Source organism: Arvicola amphibius, chromosome 1, assembly GCF_903992535.2.
Source record: "Arvicola amphibius chromosome 1, mArvAmp1.2, whole genome shotgun sequence".
Taxonomy (NCBI): domain Eukaryota; kingdom Metazoa; phylum Chordata; class Mammalia; order Rodentia; family Cricetidae; genus Arvicola; species Arvicola amphibius.
Window position 1 is genome coordinate 171,842,324 of NC_052047.1, and position 20,963 is coordinate 171,863,286.

General features: G+C 39.2%; 1 protein-coding gene across 3 annotated transcripts in view; it reads right to left on the reverse strand.

The window, feature by feature from the left end:
- Positions 1-20,963, reverse strand: part of Prkg1 (protein kinase cGMP-dependent 1) — a 1,221,673-nt gene that overhangs the window by 207,958 nt on the left and 992,752 nt on the right. For all 3 annotated transcript variants that reach the window (XM_038325478.1, XM_038325472.1, XM_038325483.1), the window contains one exon: positions 15,112-15,177. In XM_038325478.1, coding sequence (XP_038181406.1) covers positions 15,112-15,177 — 66 coding nt within the window. The remainder of the gene's footprint in view (positions 1-15,111; positions 15,178-20,963) is intronic.

Below are 20,963 nucleotides of genomic sequence, written 5' to 3' on the forward strand. Positions count from 1 at the left end.
CAATACCTTCTTCACTGGTTGTCCTCCCTTCAGACTCTTCTTTCCATCATTAGCCTTACAGTGCCTCTAACCCTGTATCATAAAATTATCCTTTGTGGCCAGACAGCTGGTTAAAATTAGTGTCCTCCTGTCCCTTGTACTTTTTTTGTTTTACTGTTCAACCCATTACACTCTCCTCTGTCTTTCACTCTTTCTGCAACTGCCCCTCAAAGTGATCGTTACTGTTAGCCTTGTGTTCTTCTTCACCATTCCCCTCCTCCATGAGCCATCTGAGGTTTAGGGACTGTAACACCCGATTCTGTGTCACCCTCTTGGTACACTTTGTGCACCACTGTACTGTATGCGAGTCGGGCAAAGGCCTGGAGATTGAAAGAACACACAAGAGACCTGGGTCATTCGAAAGGAGATCAGCCGAATGCCAGTTATTCAACCTTGGGGAAATTCTTAAATACCTAGTTGCTGCACAAGAATTCCCCCCCCCCTCAGCGGGTGGGAAATCGCCACGCCCAAGATGGACTAAACAATGCCCTACAGCTAATCACAAAGTGGGGCAGAGGGAGCTGGCTGACCACAAACTGTCCTCAAGTAACCCCAAGGACAGGAGTAGTTCAGGGTCCTACTCAGGGACAGAATGGCTGCATTCCCTGGATATAGAAATATGTGTTTGCAGACCACCAGAGGCTGCTTCTTTGCTCCTGACTGCTGATTTCCTCATGTTCACCTTCTCCCTCTGCACCGCTGCCTGCATACATGACAGTGCACACACACACTTCTCTGTCCACCATCCTGTTAATGTAAGTTACTGAAATCGTTGTCTTTGCCATCTGTCTTAGTTAAGGTTTCTAGCTGTGAAGAGACACCATGACCACGGCAACACTTATAAAGGAAAGCATTTAATTGGGGCTGGCTTACAGTTTCAGAGGTTTAGTCCATTATCATCAAGCATGCAGACAGCGTGGCGTGCAGACAGACGTGGTGCTGGGGAGATAGATAGCTGAGAGTTTCCTGTCTTGATGTGCAGGCAGCAGAACTGACTGTGAGCCACACTGGGTGTGGTGGAGTATAGGGGATCTCAAAGACCACCGCCACAGTGGCTTGCCTCCTCCAACAAAGCCACACCTCCTAATAGTGCTAGTCCCTATTGGTCAAGCATTCAAATACCTGAGTCTTTGGGGGCTGTAATATCTACTCAAACCTCTTTTTTTCCCCACTCTACCAATAGAGTTATTTTCCTTAAATACCTAAGTTCTGATACACATTTATTGTTTCATGTTTGCTTTATCTAACAGAAACCTCACAACCCTACAAGGCAACCACAGTGATCCACTTTATAGGAAGCTTACATCAGGATTTCTTATACTCACCTAAACTGATGTATTTGACAGGATAGCTCTCCGGATTGTGGAGAGCTGCCCAGGGCATTATAAAATGTTTAGGAGAAGCCCTGCTCTCTGCCCCCAAGACATGAACAGCAAATCTACTGTAATAACAGAAATGCCTCAAGACATTGCCTGTGTTCCCAGGCTAGCAACGTAGACGTGAGACAAGGCTTGGGAAGGCTATATAATTCACCAGAAACTCTATATTCATTACATACCAAGTGTCTAACGTTGAATATGATCTAGTTCTTATGTTGTACACTAATCAAATCTTTCTTTACAGATTCTCAAAATCTAACCTTATTCTTAAGTCTTCAGTTCAGGTCCCGAGGTTATCACTGACCTCTTCCTATCCACACATCTACCACTGTAGGGCATTGCCTGTCTCTCCCTGACACCTCGTATTCTTCAGTTTCTCCATAACTGCACATAGCAGCCTCTCTCCGCCCTTGCTCCTACATCTGCTGTCCTAATGGCCTTTTTATGTACTGCAACCCAGAGTGCAAATCTTGGTGTTCTCGGAACTTTCCTTTATACTGGAGCTCCTCAGGCTCAGCTTTGCAATCTCCTGGGAACTCCTTGCCCTTTCTGCCGCTGTTGTCTTACTCAGGCTACTTAGACTTGCAGCCTTAGTGTGAAGGAATCACACTTTATTTTCTGCTATAAACCTTTACCTCTTCCATTCCACTTGCTTCTTTTTTGTTTGTTTTTTAATTGCTCAAACAGAATCAGGCTTCCTACTTATTTTGTTGGAGCAAAGGCAAACGACCAAAAGAGGGACAATCAGGTCTTAGAGTCCGATAACCCCAAGATGCTACCTAGGCAGGTTACTGTGTCCAAATCATTGAGCTCTCTAACCCTTTGTTTCCCTTTCTTTAATGTCTTGTTTTAGTATATTTGTTCCCATGGGGCTATTGTCAGGATTAACAGATAAGAGAGTATTAAAACAAAAGCAATGGGCCAGAAAGATGCCTCTGAGAGTAAAGATGCCTGCTGCAGAGCCTGGCATCCTCTGCTAAACACACGCTGAAAGGAGGCAAGTGACTCTTGCCAGCTGTTCTTCACCCCAAACGCACAAAATAGCAGCTACACAACAAATCGGGAATATCACGTGTAGATAGTCAGGCTTATGAATCAGCTTTTCTCAGCTTTTCCCTTCCTATCACTAACAGCCTTATCTGCCATCAATAAGCTGAATCTTGTCAAGTCAGTTTTCTAGCTCCTAAGCATGTTAGCCGCTTAGATAATTTCCATTTCTTTCTAGCTTGCCCTCTCTTCCAGGCACTCTGTTGACCTTTACTATTTACTTTTGACAATTCAAAGAAGGTTATCTTGATTTTTTTTCTCTTCTTCCAGTTTTCTGAAGCTTCTAAAATGTATTTATTTTCCCCTAGGATAAAGATGCAATTGTCAAACAATGCACAGATCTTCATAGTTTTAATTGTTAATAACTAAGCTCCATACAGAAATCATGAGAGAAACGAAGGTGAAATGCACTCCCCTAAGGTTGAGATATACTTCATGCCTTGGACCGACTCACCATTATTGTGTCTTTTAAAATTATTTCCATCGAAAACTTAAGCTGGCTGTGGTGGCAGGAAATACATTCCCATGCATTGCCATCGAGGGGCAAATTATGTAATGGGTCTAGAAAATTATTTTAAAACAAGCTGACCTTACAACCAGTAATCCCCCTACTGTGTGTCTCTCCAGGGAAATAGTTCTGAAGGTAAGGAAAGAAGTCTGTGCACAGAACTCTTGACAAACTAAGGCTAAAAGTGACTTACATGCCTAAGTACAGATAAAGCTGTAGGAAGACAGAGAAACTGAGTATGGTTATAATCAATCATCAGTGTGACGTGCTGAGTCATGAGGGTTAGTGTCATTAACCCTGTTTACAGGTTATACATTTTGAAACATGATGTTCAGACTTTCTGAAGCTTCATTCATTTCGTAGGGGAGACAAACAGCATTTCCAACAGGCATGCTGTGAGGAGAAACAATCTGTTTAATTTGTCCTTGTCTGCATATCTTCTTCTATGTCAACCTCGGTGGGTATGTAATGCATTAACGCTATTGCTTGGTGTGGATAAAACAGAAAAAAAAGTCAAGGTGGAATGACCAGTTTCATTAAATATACTAAAAGTTGACAGAATTTAACAATAGTTACTTTTAAAAGACAAGTACTTAATGCTTTTCTGAATTCCCTCTTTTTTGGTGGTTATTACATATATAACTGTATAGCATAGATTATATTAGAGATATAAAATAAGAGAGAGACACATCTTGTGAAGCCAGAGAAAAAGGACTCATTAACTGCTGCTATTTAGGTTTCTTTCTCAATGATAACTTATTAACCATCTCCAATTCAGCTAGCACGATAGATAGCACCTTCCTTATCAGCTGCTAAATCATGAGTTGCCTTTGATACTTTGCTATCTACTCAAAATTAATTCAACTCAATGGCTGTAGAAGGGCTTGCAGATAAGGTGACCACTGTATCTCATCCCAAGAGATAAATTCTGAAAGGGCTTCTGTTGTTACACTTGGTCAGGGCTGAGGCATCCCTGTGATTGTGGCTGATGTTGATCCCATTCCTGTCCCTGCACTGTGTGCTTCAGAGGAGTACCAACTGTGAGACATGTTGAAAAGAAAAGGAAACTCTTCATTCTTTGTGACCCAGCTGGGCCTATAATGACTGTCTCACCAGGGAAGTGTGCCACTAAAATAAGCAAATCTACTTAACTCTACCAAAAATGTGAAGTGAGTATCTGGAGCAGATTTCAACTTTAATGATTTTCCCATTGTTTTTAACCTGACAGTCAGACTTCTATCTGAAAGTACTTCTGGCTTCTGCCCACCCCTGTACTGCAAAATATGTTAAAATTGCCTCCCCAAAGAAACATCTAGAACCACTGCTCAGCAGGCAAAGGTGATATTTGAAAGGTTACTTTGTTTTAAGGATTACTGTTTAATGTTCAAATTTTAGAAAATAAAACATATTTTGGGGTTTATTTCATTATCTTTCCATATAGACAGTCTGTGAGTCTCAAAGCAGTGCTGAAGTTTCAAACAAATTTTTAAAAAAAGGATAAAAATACAAGCCTCAAAAATGTAGTAAACTTTCAAGTATTGACTGGAAAATGGAATTATTTATCATTAATATAAAATAAAATAATGATTTAAACCAAGGACGCTTAAATTTTAAGGGATTTATTATGAACTCCAGTATCAACTTCCATTTGCCTTCTGAATGTTAGAGGAAATCCAAAGCATTTCTAGCTGGTGATGATCACTTAATTCCGAGCATCTGAAGGAGCTGGAACTTAGCATGTCCACAGCCAAAGCAATCACTCTCCCCTGTCACAACTGGCTTTCCCTCCCACATCGCTGACCTGTAGACAACCACTGGGTCTCTGCAGGAGAGACTTTCCTCTCACCTGGAACCTTTCAGAATCTCCCAAATCTGCTTTAGACTCTAGTGCAACCTTGGGGCTAAAACTCTCCACCTTAACAGACATTCCTTAGGGCTGTTGTGACTTTACCCTAACCGTCTCCCGCTGCTACTTCTCTGTGCTGTAACCAATATTTTTCTGCTCCCTTCCTTCAAAGACAAACACATGAAGGAGCAACAGCAGCTCTCCACTGTCCCCTAGTTTTCAAAGGATAAGACCAGATTCTTTAGTTGGAGACACTGGGGATTTCTTTTAAAACAATATGAACTTGTTGGTTTTCTACTTTATATGTATGACACTTTTCCTGTGTATGTCTGTGTGTATGTGTGTGTATGTATGTATGATACATATATGCACATAAATGCATAGTACCTGTGGAGATAACAAAGAAACTGGACTTATAGACAGTTGTGAGTCACCATGTAGGTGCTGGGATTAGATCCCTGGTTCACAGCAAAAAGCAGCCAGTGCACTTAACTGTTGAACTCACTGCCTAACTCCTGATGATCCGTTGTCTATCTAGCCTCTGTTTGAAGATTTCCTGATGAGCTGTCCCCAATTCTTCTTCCCAAACTCATCTCTCAACCTCTACCTGTGCGATTTTTTTACCTAGTTTTTTCTGTAAGTCCTCTGTTCTTACCGTATTCCGGCTGGTACTGCACAAAAGCTATCGAGTCTGTGTTTGTACACGCCCTGCTCCCCCTGAGTACCTGCATTCATTTTTTTCTTCCTCTATTTGTAAAACTCCTACTCATACTTAAAAGAACTTAGCTCATATATCACTTTGTCCAAGAAGTTCCTTGAATGCTTCAGGCAAAACACCTTCTTCTGCCCTCGGCTCTTATCAAGCATTTGTTCATCCTTGTATTGTTAGGATTACAAGTTAATATCGACAGGAGAAGCTGCTGTTCTTCATCTTTGTGTCCCTGGGCGGTAGAATAGGATTCGGTTTGGAATGTGTCCTGGTTCTTAATTTTTCTCTCTCCCTTCTTTCATCTCTGTTTGCGTTATTTTTTTATATTTTTTACAAGTAGGGTCTAGCTACAGTAAGTTAGACTGACTTTAAACTCACAATGATTTTCCTGCCTTAGCCCCTCAAGTACGGGGATTATAGGCATTCATCCCCACATGCAGATTTTTTCAGCCCTTTCACTCCCATTTGACAGTGTGTCTTACATTGTAAATAATTCTCCCTTGCTGATTAGCAATGGCATGCCGTCAGTACTGAAGAAACAAAGCGAGAATGAAGCATTTTGCTTCCACATCCCAGTGTGTGCTTGTGATTCCTCCAGTATGTACTCTCCAGTACCCAATGGCCAGACGACATCCCCTGACATAGCTTTTCAACTGGCGTGACACATCAACTACTTTACAGCTGTCACTTATTGGCTGTATTCTTCCTAGATAGGTGTTTTTTTTTTTTTGACCAGGGGATATTAGATGATTTTTATCACTCTGGGGAATTAGTAGTATTAAGTAGAAAGTAGATAGGTCAGACTATTGTTAAACATTATGCAGTGCAAAAGACATGCATGCCCTCACTCCCATCCCAAACACCCCAACACAAACCAAGTACCTAGTCCCCAGATGTCAACAATAGTGAGTTTTAAATTTGATACTACTATTATTTATATGTATGGGTATTTTGATTGTGCTATGGGACAATGGTCTTCTACCCTTTAAAGATTTATTGCTTGTATTGCTTTAATAAAATGCTGATTGGCCAGTAGCCAGGCAGGAAGTATAGGCAGGGCAACCAGGCAGGAAGTTTAGGTGGGACAACCAGAACAGGAGAATTCTGGGAAGAGTAGAGGCTGAGTCTGTAGTCATGACAAAGGAAGCCAGACACAGAGGAAGCAAGAATACCTCACTGATAAAAGGTACCAAGCCACATGGCTGACACACACAAGAATTATGGGTTAATGTAGGATGTAAGAGTTAGTAAGAATCCTGAGCTACTAGGTCAACCAATTTATAATTAATGTAGATATCTGTGTGTTTCTTTGAGACTGAATGGCTGCAGGACTGAGTGGAACAGAAACATTTGTCAACATGATTACATATATGTCTGTTCACTATGTGCACATGTGCAGTACCCACAGAGGCCAGAAGTGAGTATTGGTTTCCCAGGAAGCATCATTACAGACCTTATGAGATACCATGTGGATGCTGGGAATTGAACCTGTGTTCTTGGAAAGAGCAACCCATGCTTTTACCCACTAAGCTCTCAACAGCAGTGTGTTTCAGAAACCATACTCAGTAATAAGGTCCAGTTCTTTGTCTCAGTAGAACTGAGAGAAGAGAAGGGAAGACAGAAAAGAAGACAGGTAAAGATCCCATGGGAACACGTTTTTGGGATTAGGTAGGGATTACTCCTTACAGCTGCTGTTTCCATATGCTTTCAACTTCTCAGTAAACACACCTTATTTCTCTAGTCATCTGCCATAGTTTCTAATTGTTTACACCTCGTCCTTCATATTCAAGTTATTATATTCTCTCCATCCTGATAAGACCAAGACTGATAGAGGGTCATGTACTCATTCATCACCAAAACTATCTATTGAGTTCTTACTATCATTTCTGAGACTGTTTAAAACAAGAAAACAGAAACAAACTAAACAAACAGATTCTGTCTTTTCTTAAATTGGAGAATGCAAATCAAAATAGCTAGTGGAGATGCATGCCATGGCGAGTAAAAGGAACACGGCACAGAGGAAAACAGTAACAGGGCAATTTCTCATGAGACACAAGGAAAATAAGTCAGTAAGGGCCTGCATACTTTTGATGTAGTTAACTAAAATAACTGAATTAATGGACATGACATGTTAATCAATTAATTCCAACTATTTAACCAAAGTGGTTGGGATCTGACTTGTGATGGTGTTTACCCAAATGGAATGTCATTTGAAACATTTGAAACTGAAGCATTTTACTCACTGATATTTTCTTTATTTCTTTTTTTTTTTAAAAAAAGTATTAGTAGAATTAGCGCCAGACAAAATTCAGTTTATAAACATCAGTATTAGTTTCTTCTTTGTTTTGATCTTATCTGTTTATTCAGAGGTTCAGTTCTCTTTGAAGGCAACTGTCTGTGTGTGTGTGTGTGTGTGTGTGTGTGTGTGTAATAGCACTGAGTCTAAAATTTAACACATAACGGAGGCTCAATATGTGCTTATTCTATTATGTAAGTATATGTTTCCTACCTCGATCATTCATAGCATTAAATGATGCAGATGAGGCATAATTAGCACATGCTATGAGGTGTGTAGCTTAGTCTACAGCAATAAAGAGCTGGAAATCTATATTCCTTCTGGGACTCGACTCTTGTTTCTTAACTAGATGGTTTGTAAGAGTGGATTTTCAGTCTTTCTATTTTAAAATCCTAAGATTTACCAAAAGACACAGAAATGTAAGAATGCACCTTTACCATCTGTCTTACTAATTATTACAATTAAACAGTGTGATCTGAGTGATACTCCTAGACTTTGATTGCCACCTACAAAGCAGAGTTCATCTTGAGAAGAGGTTATAACAGGGTATCTTTGAAGCTAGATGGTAGACATGAGCCTTAGTGACAGACTACATCCCACAAACCTGAGGTCAGTATCTGTCCTCTACAGAGGAAGCTTTCTCTGTCACCTTTTAAAACATCTTTTAGAATATTTCTGATTCACCTAATTTCTTAGAAAATTTTCTTTGCTCTATTAAAATTTTTATTACTTCATTGAGAATTTCACATAATGAACTTTTTAAAAAATTAAATATGATCACATCACTCCCTTCCTTCTCTCTTGTCCCTCCAAGTCTTCTCATGCTCTGCCTTCCTGCTTTACTCCTTCTTAAATACATGACCTCTTTTTTTAATTGTGTACACATACACACACACACACACACACACATCCTGCTGGTTCTATTTAGGGTTCCTTGTATGTATATAATCTCATGGCTGACTACTAGGTATTGGATAAGCAACTAAGACCTGTCAAATTTTTCAAAAATGATTTTTAAATAAGAATGTGCTGTTTTGTCATTTCCAATCAATGTATTAATTATGTTGAGCTTGTAACAGAGTCCATAGAATCTGAGAAATACTCTGTTCTTTGTGTAATAGAGTAGGGCTAGAAACCATTCATATATTTGCCTTGAAATTTCATAATGACAAGGATATGGTTAGGGATGGCTAATGCAGGGCAGATAAGGAGTGACCTCTGGTTCAGCCACTGAGTTGAGTCGGGAACTCCTCAATGCACATCCCAGCCAGAGAAGCTGTTTGTCATTGCTGGAAGGACCAGCATCAGTGGAAGGTCTGTGACCAGTTTAAGGCAGCAGGGAAAGCAAGCATCATGAAGAGCCACCCTTCCATCTTTTTTCCATGACTTTATTCCTGGAATATCCTTCTTTTATGGAAATGTTCTTGTTTCACACTTGGTAAGGAAAGACTATAATTCAACTCACATCATTAAGCTAAACTAATACAGTGTCTTTCTTTTAAATTTCTGGATTTTATCTTTCCTACTTAGTACATGTCTTTGAAAAATCAGTCAATAACAGCTTTGAAACAGTTTCAATAACAACTTCATTACAGAAAAAAGAGCAGGCCAAATGATTTAGCAGACATCATTCTATCAAGACACATTTGTTTTCTCAAAACCATCCTGCCAATATCCTCACATCACCCAAACTTTCTTTCCCCCCAAAATGAACCACAATAAAATTCTCTTAGGTTTTAGGAAAAGCTAACACTATGAAACATTTTAGGATTATTACCCTCTCAATTAAGTAAAATAGCCACAGACGATGTGGCAAATAGAGTCTCAATAGTCCAATCACGTGGACTGAGAATGGCATGCTATATAAAGAAGAGACAGGTGACCTAGGTGGACAAGTTACCATTGGCACGTAATCCCTCAGGAAACCAACTTTATGCATGTGGCTAGAATGTGTGTGAATGAACTGTAGGCTCTAAGTCTTTCCTCTCGCATCATCTCTCTTCCATTCCCTGAAGGTTCCTGAAAACCTAAACCATTTTTCTGGATTTTCATGCACCTTTTAATCATCAGGGGGCATATCATCAAAATCAGATAACCCTTGTACAGAAATATCTTGATCCTTAATTAGCTTTTACCCAAATTAATGCAAAGCCTAAAGTAAAGGCCTGGAAGATGAAACAATGGAAGGAAGACATGCGGAGATGAAAAACGGGTGTATTTGATGCCTTTAGAGCAAAGGGAAGAGGATGTGGGACATCAGATATGATGTCAGCGTCGGAAAGACAGGTAGTCAAATGGCATTGTGGGACCAACATTGGAGGGTCTGAAGATAATGGATAGGGTAAAAGATAATAATCTTCGGGAAATGCTGTTGGAGGGAACAGCTCTCTAGTCATTATTTTCTGATTTGACAATGAGCGTTTTTTTTTTTAGAATCAAAGTCTGACATTTATGATTGGTTACAATGGTGTTCTTTTGCTTCTCCCTAGGAAAGCATAACTGCTGGCTTATGGAACATGCTACCTAGCTTGTAAATTAGTGAGGGAGCTCCTTTTGCTGACAGTCCTAATGTCTGCCATCTGTTTGCACAGAATGATGCCCTGGCGCTCCTCTAATTGGACATAAATTAGGTACCAGCAGCAGTTTTGACAGGTTCCCTCCATTGCAGTTAATTCTTTCTCTCTGTGTCTCTGTCTATGATCCTGTCTCTCTATGTCTCTGCCTTTGTCTTTCTCTTTCTTTCAGCTATGAATTCACTGCTTTACTGGAGACTCAAGATATTCCCTAAAAGTCATAAACCTAGGTTCAGATACTCAATTTGTCTTTTTTTGTATTTATGTTTAAAACTGGACCTATCTGTGATACACACACACACACACACACACACACACACACACACACACACACACACATATATATGTATCACACATATATGGGGGAAAGGACAAATTTTTCAGAGTTTATCACACATGTTCTGCTAAGCACGTTCCTTCATACATGTTAAATTATTTGCTTTTATCTCAATTTTATAATTTATGTAATATCCCATCGTCTCATTGAAAATGAAAGTGATACTTAGAGTTTGAGTAGTTCTGAATATTCTCATATAATGGTTTGGTCAACATTCAAGTGTTGAGCTCTGTTGACAATACCTATCCATCTCTACTGCACAGTCGATAAGCCTAGGGATGGGAAAAGAGAAGGCTGAGGGAGAATGTGTGTGTGCAAAGACATTTTGTGCTTCTTTAACTCTTACAACATCAGTGGGCAGAAGGGACGAAGCAAGATTAAATGATAAAGATCCTCAAAGTCCTGTCCAGTTTTCTCTCCCATGGTCAAGTTGATGTGGGTTCTATTTCCTTTAAAACCCATCAGGTTACTAATCCTCAGCGGGCTTCAACCCTGCCTTCTGTGTAAAGCATGCTCCCTACCTCTCAGGCAATGTCACACAGACATAAACATGTATGGCACATAAAGGACCACAGGGCACAAAATGCAGTCCCTACTCAGCTGCCACACCCCAACCCACTGTCATTCCTGTGTTTGTCAGTCTCTCTATTTTATGCATTAGAGACAGTATGAAGATCATATAAATTTCCATAGCTTTTCTTAGGTAAAGTACAATATACATTGACTTCCTACCCATTCTCTTTTATGTTTTGACTATTTTAAGAGATTTTTTTAAAAAAATTGACAAAAAAACAAGGAGGATGCGAATTTGAAACAGCCTTCCACCACTTGCCCAGTCTCCAGACTTGTCATAACCCATAACCAGCTTTTCCTTCAGCATCTCAGCTATTCCCTCTCTCTGAATATCTGCTCAAACTCATCGTCGGAAAGCTTTAAAACTAAGGTAAAGCTCACCATCCCCCTCTCTTTCTGTATTTAAGCAACTGTATTTTGGAATTTCTTCTTTTTATGAGACAGACCCACATAGTAACCCAGGATAACCTAAAATTCACTGTGAACCCAGTCTTCCCTATAGTCCTTCCTTCTGCTTCAGCCTACTAAGATGTATTATAGGCATGGTTTATACATATTTCAAGACTCAAACGGCTTGAAATGTGTGTGCCACGCAGGAAGACTAAACCAAAGCAATAAGTGCAAACACCCTCTCTCCTTTTTCTTTTATAATACACTTGAGGTTTATTTTCATTGTTGTTTATTTATGCATTTTTTGGATACAGGTTATATTTAGGTAAAGTTTGTTTCAAACTCACTCTGTAGCAGGCAGACTCAAACTCACATCTGCCTGGCTCAGCCTCTCATTTCAGTTTTTCTAAGTACGTACAACTTCAGCTGGGTGAGATGATGCACACCTTTAATCACTTTTAATTCAGGAGGCAGAGGCAAGCAGGTTTCCTTGAGTTTGAGGCCAGCCTGGTCTATATAGTGGGTTCTAGGTCAGGCAGAACTTCACAGTAAGTTGTGCCTCAAAAGCAAAACAAAATAATAGCAACAGCAACATTTCCAATAGTTATTCTAAGGTGCAGCTGATCTTAAGGTTCCTTCTGCCTATTCTTTGATCAACAACTCCCTATTCTTCCATTCTCTACCCACCAGCTTCTGATAACCATCTTTTGTCCTTCCCTTGTGACTTCCATAATTGAGCTCAGGTGTTACCTTTCTTTGCATGGCCAATTTTATTTAGCAGTCATCCAGATTCACCCATGTTGTTACAGAAAGTAGACTTCGCCCCTTAAGGGGCTGAGGAATATTTACTGCATATTCTTTATATAAACGTGATATGTACTGTATGTCCTTTACACATTTGTCCCTGATGGGCACTTAGGTTGTTTCCATATCTTGGCTTATTATAAAAAATGCTGCAATGATGGCAAAGTGTTCACAGACCTCTGACACGCGTATTTGTAGTCTCTCTAGAAAAATATCCAGGAGCAGTATTAGTTAATCAAATGATAATTTATTATCTTTACACTAATCTGCATTCCTATAAACAATATGAGTTCATTTATCTGTATTCTTTCTAACACTTATTATTCTCTTTTTAATTTTACATTCATTTTAATTTATATACTAAACCATATCAATTGCGTGTATGTGCATGTGTGTGTGTGCACGTGCATGTATTGGTAGGGTAACAGGATGTTTTAATCCTTGCCTACTCTATATAATACTTAAATCAGGTAAGTACATCTACCTCCTGCCTTTGGGGAAAACACTAAAAGTTCTTTCTTCTAGCTTTATGAATTGTACATAATGTGTGCAGCGACCATACTGAGCATCAGCTTTTGCACTTGTCATGGCCAACTGTAATTTAGTATCTTGCTATCTGAGAAGCCAGCCTGTCCTTGCCATGCAGCATAACCCTGTCTAGCCCAGTTTTCTTAGAACACTCTTGACTGTGAACTGATATTTCAACAATTGTCTGTTTCTCTAACTTCGGATTTAATTTCTCTCTACCCTTGAGATGTCCCCTTTCTCTACTGCCCTGTTTCCCTTGGCTTCTCTTTCATCTGCTTTTCTTCCCTTGTCTGAACTTAACTATCTTTCAACAAGTTCTCATTTTTTATCTTCATCTCTGTTCCTTCATGGGATTGCACCCCACCTGATGACTTCAGCTGTTAATTCTATGTAGGCAGTGTTAATGTTCATTTTATGGTAGTGGTACATGAGCTCCTGCCCACATTTGTGACTTCCTAAAGAACATCTGTCTTAAGCGTCCAAGATTGCACACGAATGGATTTCATTCTCAATGGAATATCATCATGCCTCCTGAACTGATTCCCCTTCTACAGCTAAATTTCTCTGTCCTAACAATATCCTTAATTTATTTCTTGGTCTTTAATTTAGTCATATATCCAAACCTTTGTTATTACCTATTGTTAAAATCTATTAATTATTACACATTCCTCCTATAAATGACTTTATGATCACCAGCTGGAGTTCGACTCCCAACTGAATATTCCATTTTTGAACCCTCCTTCCCTAATTCACTTTACATAGTACTTCCTGTTAAGTCTATCATTTGGTATCATTTGTTAACAGGAGACTGTTTGGGCACTCAGTATTACCAGAATTGTTGCTATAGCATCATAGTATTACGGTAACCCGTCCTCATCACACCTTCACAATTAGGTCATATAAAATATCTTCTGACAATCTTTCCACAGTTTTCCTCCTGCCTGTGGGAGCTGGCTCACTCTTTACACTGCCCTCCCGACACTTTCAGACTCTCCCCCACATTTGATTCTTTACCTAGCGCCATGCTTTGTACATGGCAGACCCTCAGTAGAATATAAGCTCTGTCGAGGCAGCAAGGACAGATCATTGTTGGTTCTGGGACCTAGGACAGAACAGCCATTTCAGAGTTTTTTGTGGACGTGGTCATCTGGTGGCAGCTGTCCCATGGCTTAGTTTCTCATGATCCCTACTTCAAAAGTAGGGATTATGGATCAAATTGGGAACCTCTCCACCCCGAGTCCCCTGGGCTAACTTAGTGCTATCTGAGCTTTGCCCTCTATTCCTCAGCTGTAGCTCACCACAGCATAAAGTCTCAAGTATCTATGAGGGTCCACTAGTGTGGTTTGCTATCAGCTCTCTCTGGGCCAGGCCCTCAGCCTTTCTGAGAAACTTGCTAACACACTGCATTGAGGAAAAATCTGCCTTTTTGGTTCCATGTGACTTGGATGCATATGAGCAATATTCTTCTAGTGACAATAACCTGATGTTTCCAGTTACCTATTCTCTCGGTAAGAACCAGAAACGATAATGAAGAGAAGAGACAAAGCAGTGACAGGCGTCATGAAACAGCCTTTTATTCTCTCAACGGGACTTGTCCACATCTAAAGCTGATGCTTTTACAAGGGTGTCTTCCCTGAGGCTTCTGGTGTAGGAGTCTCAGGATAGAGAAACAGAAAAGAAATCTAAATATACTCAAAACAATATCAATGATGGTTCTAAATAAGACACCAAAATAGCCAGCACTAGGTAAGCACCTGCTGAGTAGAAGGTACTTAGCAAATGCTTTAATTACATGCTCTTACTAATCCTCATACTATCCCTATGATATTGCTTTATCTTCACTTTTCAAGTGAGCCTCTGGAGCTGTAGTTCATAGTGGTTAAGCATCTTATTAAAGAGTACAAAGAGAGATTGACAGAGCTAGCCTCTTCTAAGACTAATATAAGGATAAAATACAGAACTCGCATTACAAGAAAAAGATTTTAAACAAGTAATTAAGCTCTGGAAAATGATGTTAATTCCAGAAATATGCATATTGCTGATATGAATGCGTGCTATACATAGAAAAAGCAATGTACTTACTCTCTGTCAATCACAAGGCAAGTGACAGCCTCTGCAGCAATTACGTTTGCTGTTCTCACATCCTCCCTGCATAAAAAAAATAAACACATTAGGATAGAGCCTTCAAGACAAAGGGGAAGCGACTATGGCAACACATCCAGGAAACAAAGCATATAAACTTTTTTGATTTATGCATTTCCAGGTTTAGGCTTCATGTGAAGAGCCACTTTAAACATATTATAAATCACACGTTTCCTGCAGTTATAACACAATTATCAAATTTAAAGTTTCACTTACACAACTAGAAGAAAATTTTATAAGACTGTTTCCTTTGTTCTTTGGGAATTTTTTTTTCCATCTTTTTTTTTTTTTTGGTTTTTCGAAACATGGTTTCCCTGTAGTTTCTAGATCCTGTCCTGGAACTAGCTCTTGTAGACCAGGCTGGCCTCGAAATCACAGAGATCCGCCTGCCTCTGCCTCCCGAGTGCTGGGATTAAAGGCGTGCGCCACCACCGCCCAGCTCTTCTTTGGGAATTTCTGAATTAAGTGCATGGTGATCAAGATGGGAATGGATAGATTAAAGCTTTGAAAGAGTCTAAAGACATATCCCTTGAAACAGAGTATCTAACTCATCTGGTATCAATTTGACATTGGATCATTGAGCTTAGTACCAGTTTTAAATACTTTTTCTTAATGTCTTAACACTGTTTATATGTAACTAAGGTTTGGGGACTTTATGATATATAGTTAGCTATTCATGTGTCCCGCAGCTCATGGTTCTTCCAGTAGTTGATAAATATTATTCACAGTGTCTTAAATATATGATCATCTCTTTAAAAACACATTTTTAATGATAGCTGGTGATGTCTGTCTCTGAGGATTTTTGAAAATCTTCCCTGGTGTATCTTCGGTCGTGAAAAATGGATTTGGTAAATTAACTTCACAAGTCATTTTCAGCTACTATAAACTTAGTATTATTATTGTCATTACATTAAATCACACCTGACAGTGTATTCTCTTCTTTTACGATAACATTTCTAAGCTAATATGATTAATGACAAATACGTTTAAAATATATCACAGACGTAACTGCATAGACAAATATTGTGTTGATATGTTTTCAAACCACGAAATACAATGTTCCACCCAAACTAGACACCTAAAGTATTGAAAATAAAGATATTTTTCCAGTGCTTACTACTGAAGACACACCAAGTTCTGACACATAATCTAAATTCTGTAATTTTCCCCATTGACCTGTCTTTCATTATGTACTTCATTTTTGCTATATCATCCTGTTTGGGTTACAGTACTTAACAGAAACAACATTTGGTACTTGGGAAAGCAAAAACAAATATTCTTTCACTAACATTATTTTTCCAATATACCCTTGTGATATTCTTCAGCATTCATTATTTGATATGGTCCTGAAAATCATTTATTTTTCTTCTTTTGAAGAAAACCACATTGGCATTAAATTAATCCAGAAGCAACAGTTTCTGATATTAATTTTTCCAGACAAGACTATGGCATGCCTTTCCCTTACTGGAGTCTACTTTTGAATGAGACTTTATAGGTTTCTGTACCCATTGTCTGACATTTCATGAAAAGTATTCTTGGGTCCCACAGATTAGGTTTCTCCTACACACCTTTTCCATTTTTGTGTTGTACTGGTTGTTCTCTAAAAAAGAAATGTCTTCCTTGTTGTGGATTTTATTTTTGAATTTTATTTTTATTTATTCTTCTCTCATCCAATGCATCCTATCTACAACTTCCTCTCTTTCCTCTCCTCCCAGTACCTCCCCTACCTCCCCTACCTCCCCTCTCCCCCAGACCATCCCTCTTGTCTCTAATCCAGAAAAGGGATTATAAAGCCACCCCAACATGAAGTTTTCCACTGATTGTAAAATGTTTATGATAGCCAGTGTGAGCCTCTTATGCCTGCTTCACATTCTCTGCCTTCCAAGCCGGGCGGTGGTGGCGAACGCCTTTAATCCCAGCACTCGGGAGGCAGAGGCAGGTGGATCTCTGTGAGTTCGAGACCAGCCTGGTCTACAAGAGCTAGCTCCAGGACAGGCTCTAAAGCTGCAGAGAAACCCTGTCTCAAAAAAACCAAAAAAAAAAAAAAAAAAAAAAAACCCCAAAAAAACATTCTCTGCCTTCCAAAGAACATGGCCTCTTTTCAAAATTGGCAAACGTATCTCCTCCGTCCTGCCCAGTCTTCATAGCCTGCTGTTCTCAGGCTTCAGCAGCTTTTCTTCAACTGGATACCTCCTCCACCTTTGCTTGTCCTTTGGATCCTATCCCAAGTGCCCTTTCCCGAGGCATGCCATCCTGAATTAGCTCGTGGGCTTCCCTGCATATCTGTTCTCCCCACTTTGCCTCTCTCCACATGAAACTGGCTACCCCTGTTTATAATTCCTATATTTATTTATGTGATTATTCAGCTAGGGACTCAATCTCTCTTCTGCTAAGCCATATAGAGGTGAGGGATTAAGGCTATATTTGCTCCCTATTTAATCTTTCATGCCCAATATAGGAGCTGCTTATCGAGTGTATGCTAAAGAAATGCATGGGTATTGCATTTCTGAACCTGGGGGTGTTAGAGATCAGATAATATTACCACCACCACCACCACCATCATCGTCATCATCATCATCATTATTGTCTGCGCACAGCAATATGCAGAGCAATGCAGTGTCCTCAAAGGCCAGGGGCATTGCATCTTCCTGGAGCTCAAGTTTGAGACAGTTTTAAGCCACCCATGGGTGTTAGAGAATGGGACTGGGGATTTTTGCAAGAGCGCTATGTGGTCCTGATTGCTGATCCATTTATGCAGCCCTAAGACTTCAGAGTCACAGGAACCTGCTGTGAATCCAAGATCTACAAGCTGTAAGCTCTGTAAAGCTCAGTTTTCGCACTGAGCGTGAGAAAGAACAGAAGCCATGCGCTGTCACTCTTACCCAGCCACAGAGTGAGAACTGCGGATGAAATATTTTCAGACCCGTTACCATTTTCTATAGAAGGTGATTTGTGTGTGAGAAGTAAACACAGCCAGGAGAAGTGCATCATTCCCGTGGGTGTCGTAAGTTGTGAATAACTTATTCTCACCATGTGTTTTTGGCATCATAAGGCACCACAAATAGCTTCTTAAAACAACAACACTACCATGGCTTTATAAAAGCATCATTTAAAATCTACTCTTCCATATCGGTCTTTATCTTGACTACTTATAATGTTGCCTTTTTAGATTGTCTATGTGGATGCACACATGTAACTCCAGTATCCGAGCACTTGGAGGATCATGAAGTCAAAACCATCCTGGGCTATATATACTACTCAGATATTTTCCTTTATCTCTCTTACCTGCTGCCATATAGGATGGACAAAACAAAAATGGAAATTGCCTATTTAGAAATATTTCCATATTGACTATTAAGAATCTTAAAAATAATGTAAATAATAGTCTTTAATTCTGGACATATTTGTGGATATAAATTTTAGTCTATTAATCATAAATAAGCAATAGTTTAAGATTTTATTATATTATCTAGATTAGACAGACTTTTAATGTTGAATACCTTGTTTTCCTGAAGCAGAAAAATTATATATATATATACTGTAAAAATATTGAGAGTATTAAGAAATTCAACAAAATATTTTATACTTATAAATATAATCTGGGCTCAGGTACTAATGTTACAATGTACGTAAAATAGAGGTGATCCTAATGACTCTATATTGTCATTAAGCCTTTTAGCCATCCACAGCTGTTATGTTTTTATACAGAATATTGACCTAGCTAGTAAGGTTGCATATTAAACACAAGCACATGTTAAGAACTGTATAAAAAGAGTTCATACAAATATCATTTATTGAATATAACAAATGGCAGTTATTTTGTCCAAGAAGTATACATGAGAATACAAGCTACATAATATATCAATAATCTGACCCAGCTCTTGAATTGCACTCCTGGTATTTGAACACAGATTCACTGTTCTCCGAATCGAATTCTTTCCACAAATCCACACTGCTCATATACTTTGTCAGAGTTAAATTTTACAATAATTATATATGTATTAAAACACAGAATAACTTTTGAGCAGTGTTCCTAATATCTATCATAAAATTATATTTGTTAATGAAGCTAGCATCAAAATATTTTGATGTCCAATCACAAAATAAATCTGATAGACATTTAACTCTTAAGTTAGAATTCCCATGGGTGGATAAGCCCTAACGTGCTGTCCAGTTTTATAATGATGTCATGCTGTACTAGGCAGCTAAGTTCATTTGACCCCTACTCATGCTGCCGTCACAAAATCATTGTCTCTAGTATTCGGGTAATACTGCCCCTCTATTCAGGTATCCAGAAATGCTCTGAGAACCTGCTTCTTTGAGGAACAAAAATACTGCCCGGCTTGACTTTGAAATATATTAATCTTCCACTTTGGTGGGCATGCTTCTAATGAGAGGGTATTAATGGGAAAAGCTGCCAATACTGTGATTATTGTGTATGTTTGTTTCTTTTTTTATTTTTTCCAAAAATTTATACTTCCTCCCCTCCTTCCATTCCCCTCTCGCTCCCCCACTCCCTCTCTTTCCTCCCCCTAAATCCTTAATAGAGGGCAGGGTACCCTGCCCTGTGGGAAGTCCAAGGCCCTCCCCTCTCCATCCAGGCCTAGGAAGGTGTGCATCCAAATAGACTAGGGTCCCAAAAAGCCAGTACATGCAGTATAAACAGGTCCCAGTGTCATTATCGATGGCTTCTCAGTCAGCCCCCATTGTCAGCCACAGAGAGTCCGGTTTGATCACATGCTCGTTCAGTCCCGGTCCAGCTGGATTTGTATGTTTATTTCTATTGTGGGTTCAAGGATTGTGGTAAAAATGTATGTGATCTGGATTTTGGTTTAATGTTATAAATAAATATAATAGAGGAGGATCCTAAAGACTTTATGTTATCACTGAGCATTTTAGCCATCCACAGTTATATTTTTATAGAGAATATAGACCAAGCTAGAAAGGTTTACATATACTGCTGGCTTAGACATGGAAAAGGAAAAATATGGAAAAAGACATTTTTTAAAATTAACTTGATTTCCTTCATTCTTACTTGTTGGTATGCATTTAGCAATTTCTAAGTTTTGGGAGATTGCTCTTGAGAATATTATACATCTAGAATTGTAAGGCAAAGCCCACACTAACTACACAGGACTCTGCTTGCTCAGCAGTGAAGCTTGCTACTTTGTATTAAATAAATTGTGTTATATACATAACAATCCAGACAAAACATGCGCACAGTCTTTAAAAACAAAATCTTATGTTTATACACTTCTGTGCCTGCACATTAGTTGATTTCCGCATTAGCAGTAATAATAGTGATTTAAAAATGGACCATTGCAAAGCTAGCTACTGCCTGGCCAATTCTCAAGTATTCTTACAAGCACATCATTGATTTAAAAAGTTAAAAGCAAAGCTTTAAAAAAAAGCAAAGCTTTTAATAGTTAATAGTAGTCTCTTTTAAAACATTTTGTGAGGAGTTAGACACTTCCGGTGAAATTACAGAGCTTGGAAGAGATCCCCGAATATCTACAAATACAGTTTTATAGACACTGACTCTGATGTTCCTTGATCTTCAACACTGGAATCTTCATCATCGCTGTATCCCAAAGTGGAGTTACTGTCACTGTCAGAATAATCCATAGCAAGGCTTTATATGGATTCCTCTTCTTCTGAGGCAATTATCCTGGGTCTCGTGGCTACTAGAGAACTCTGTGGGGCATGGAGGTCTCAAGGGAACAAGCGCAGAGGTAGGAAGCCAAGGCAGGGCAGAGTTCATGCAGGGCAGCTGTCAGAGTAGGGATCTCCCT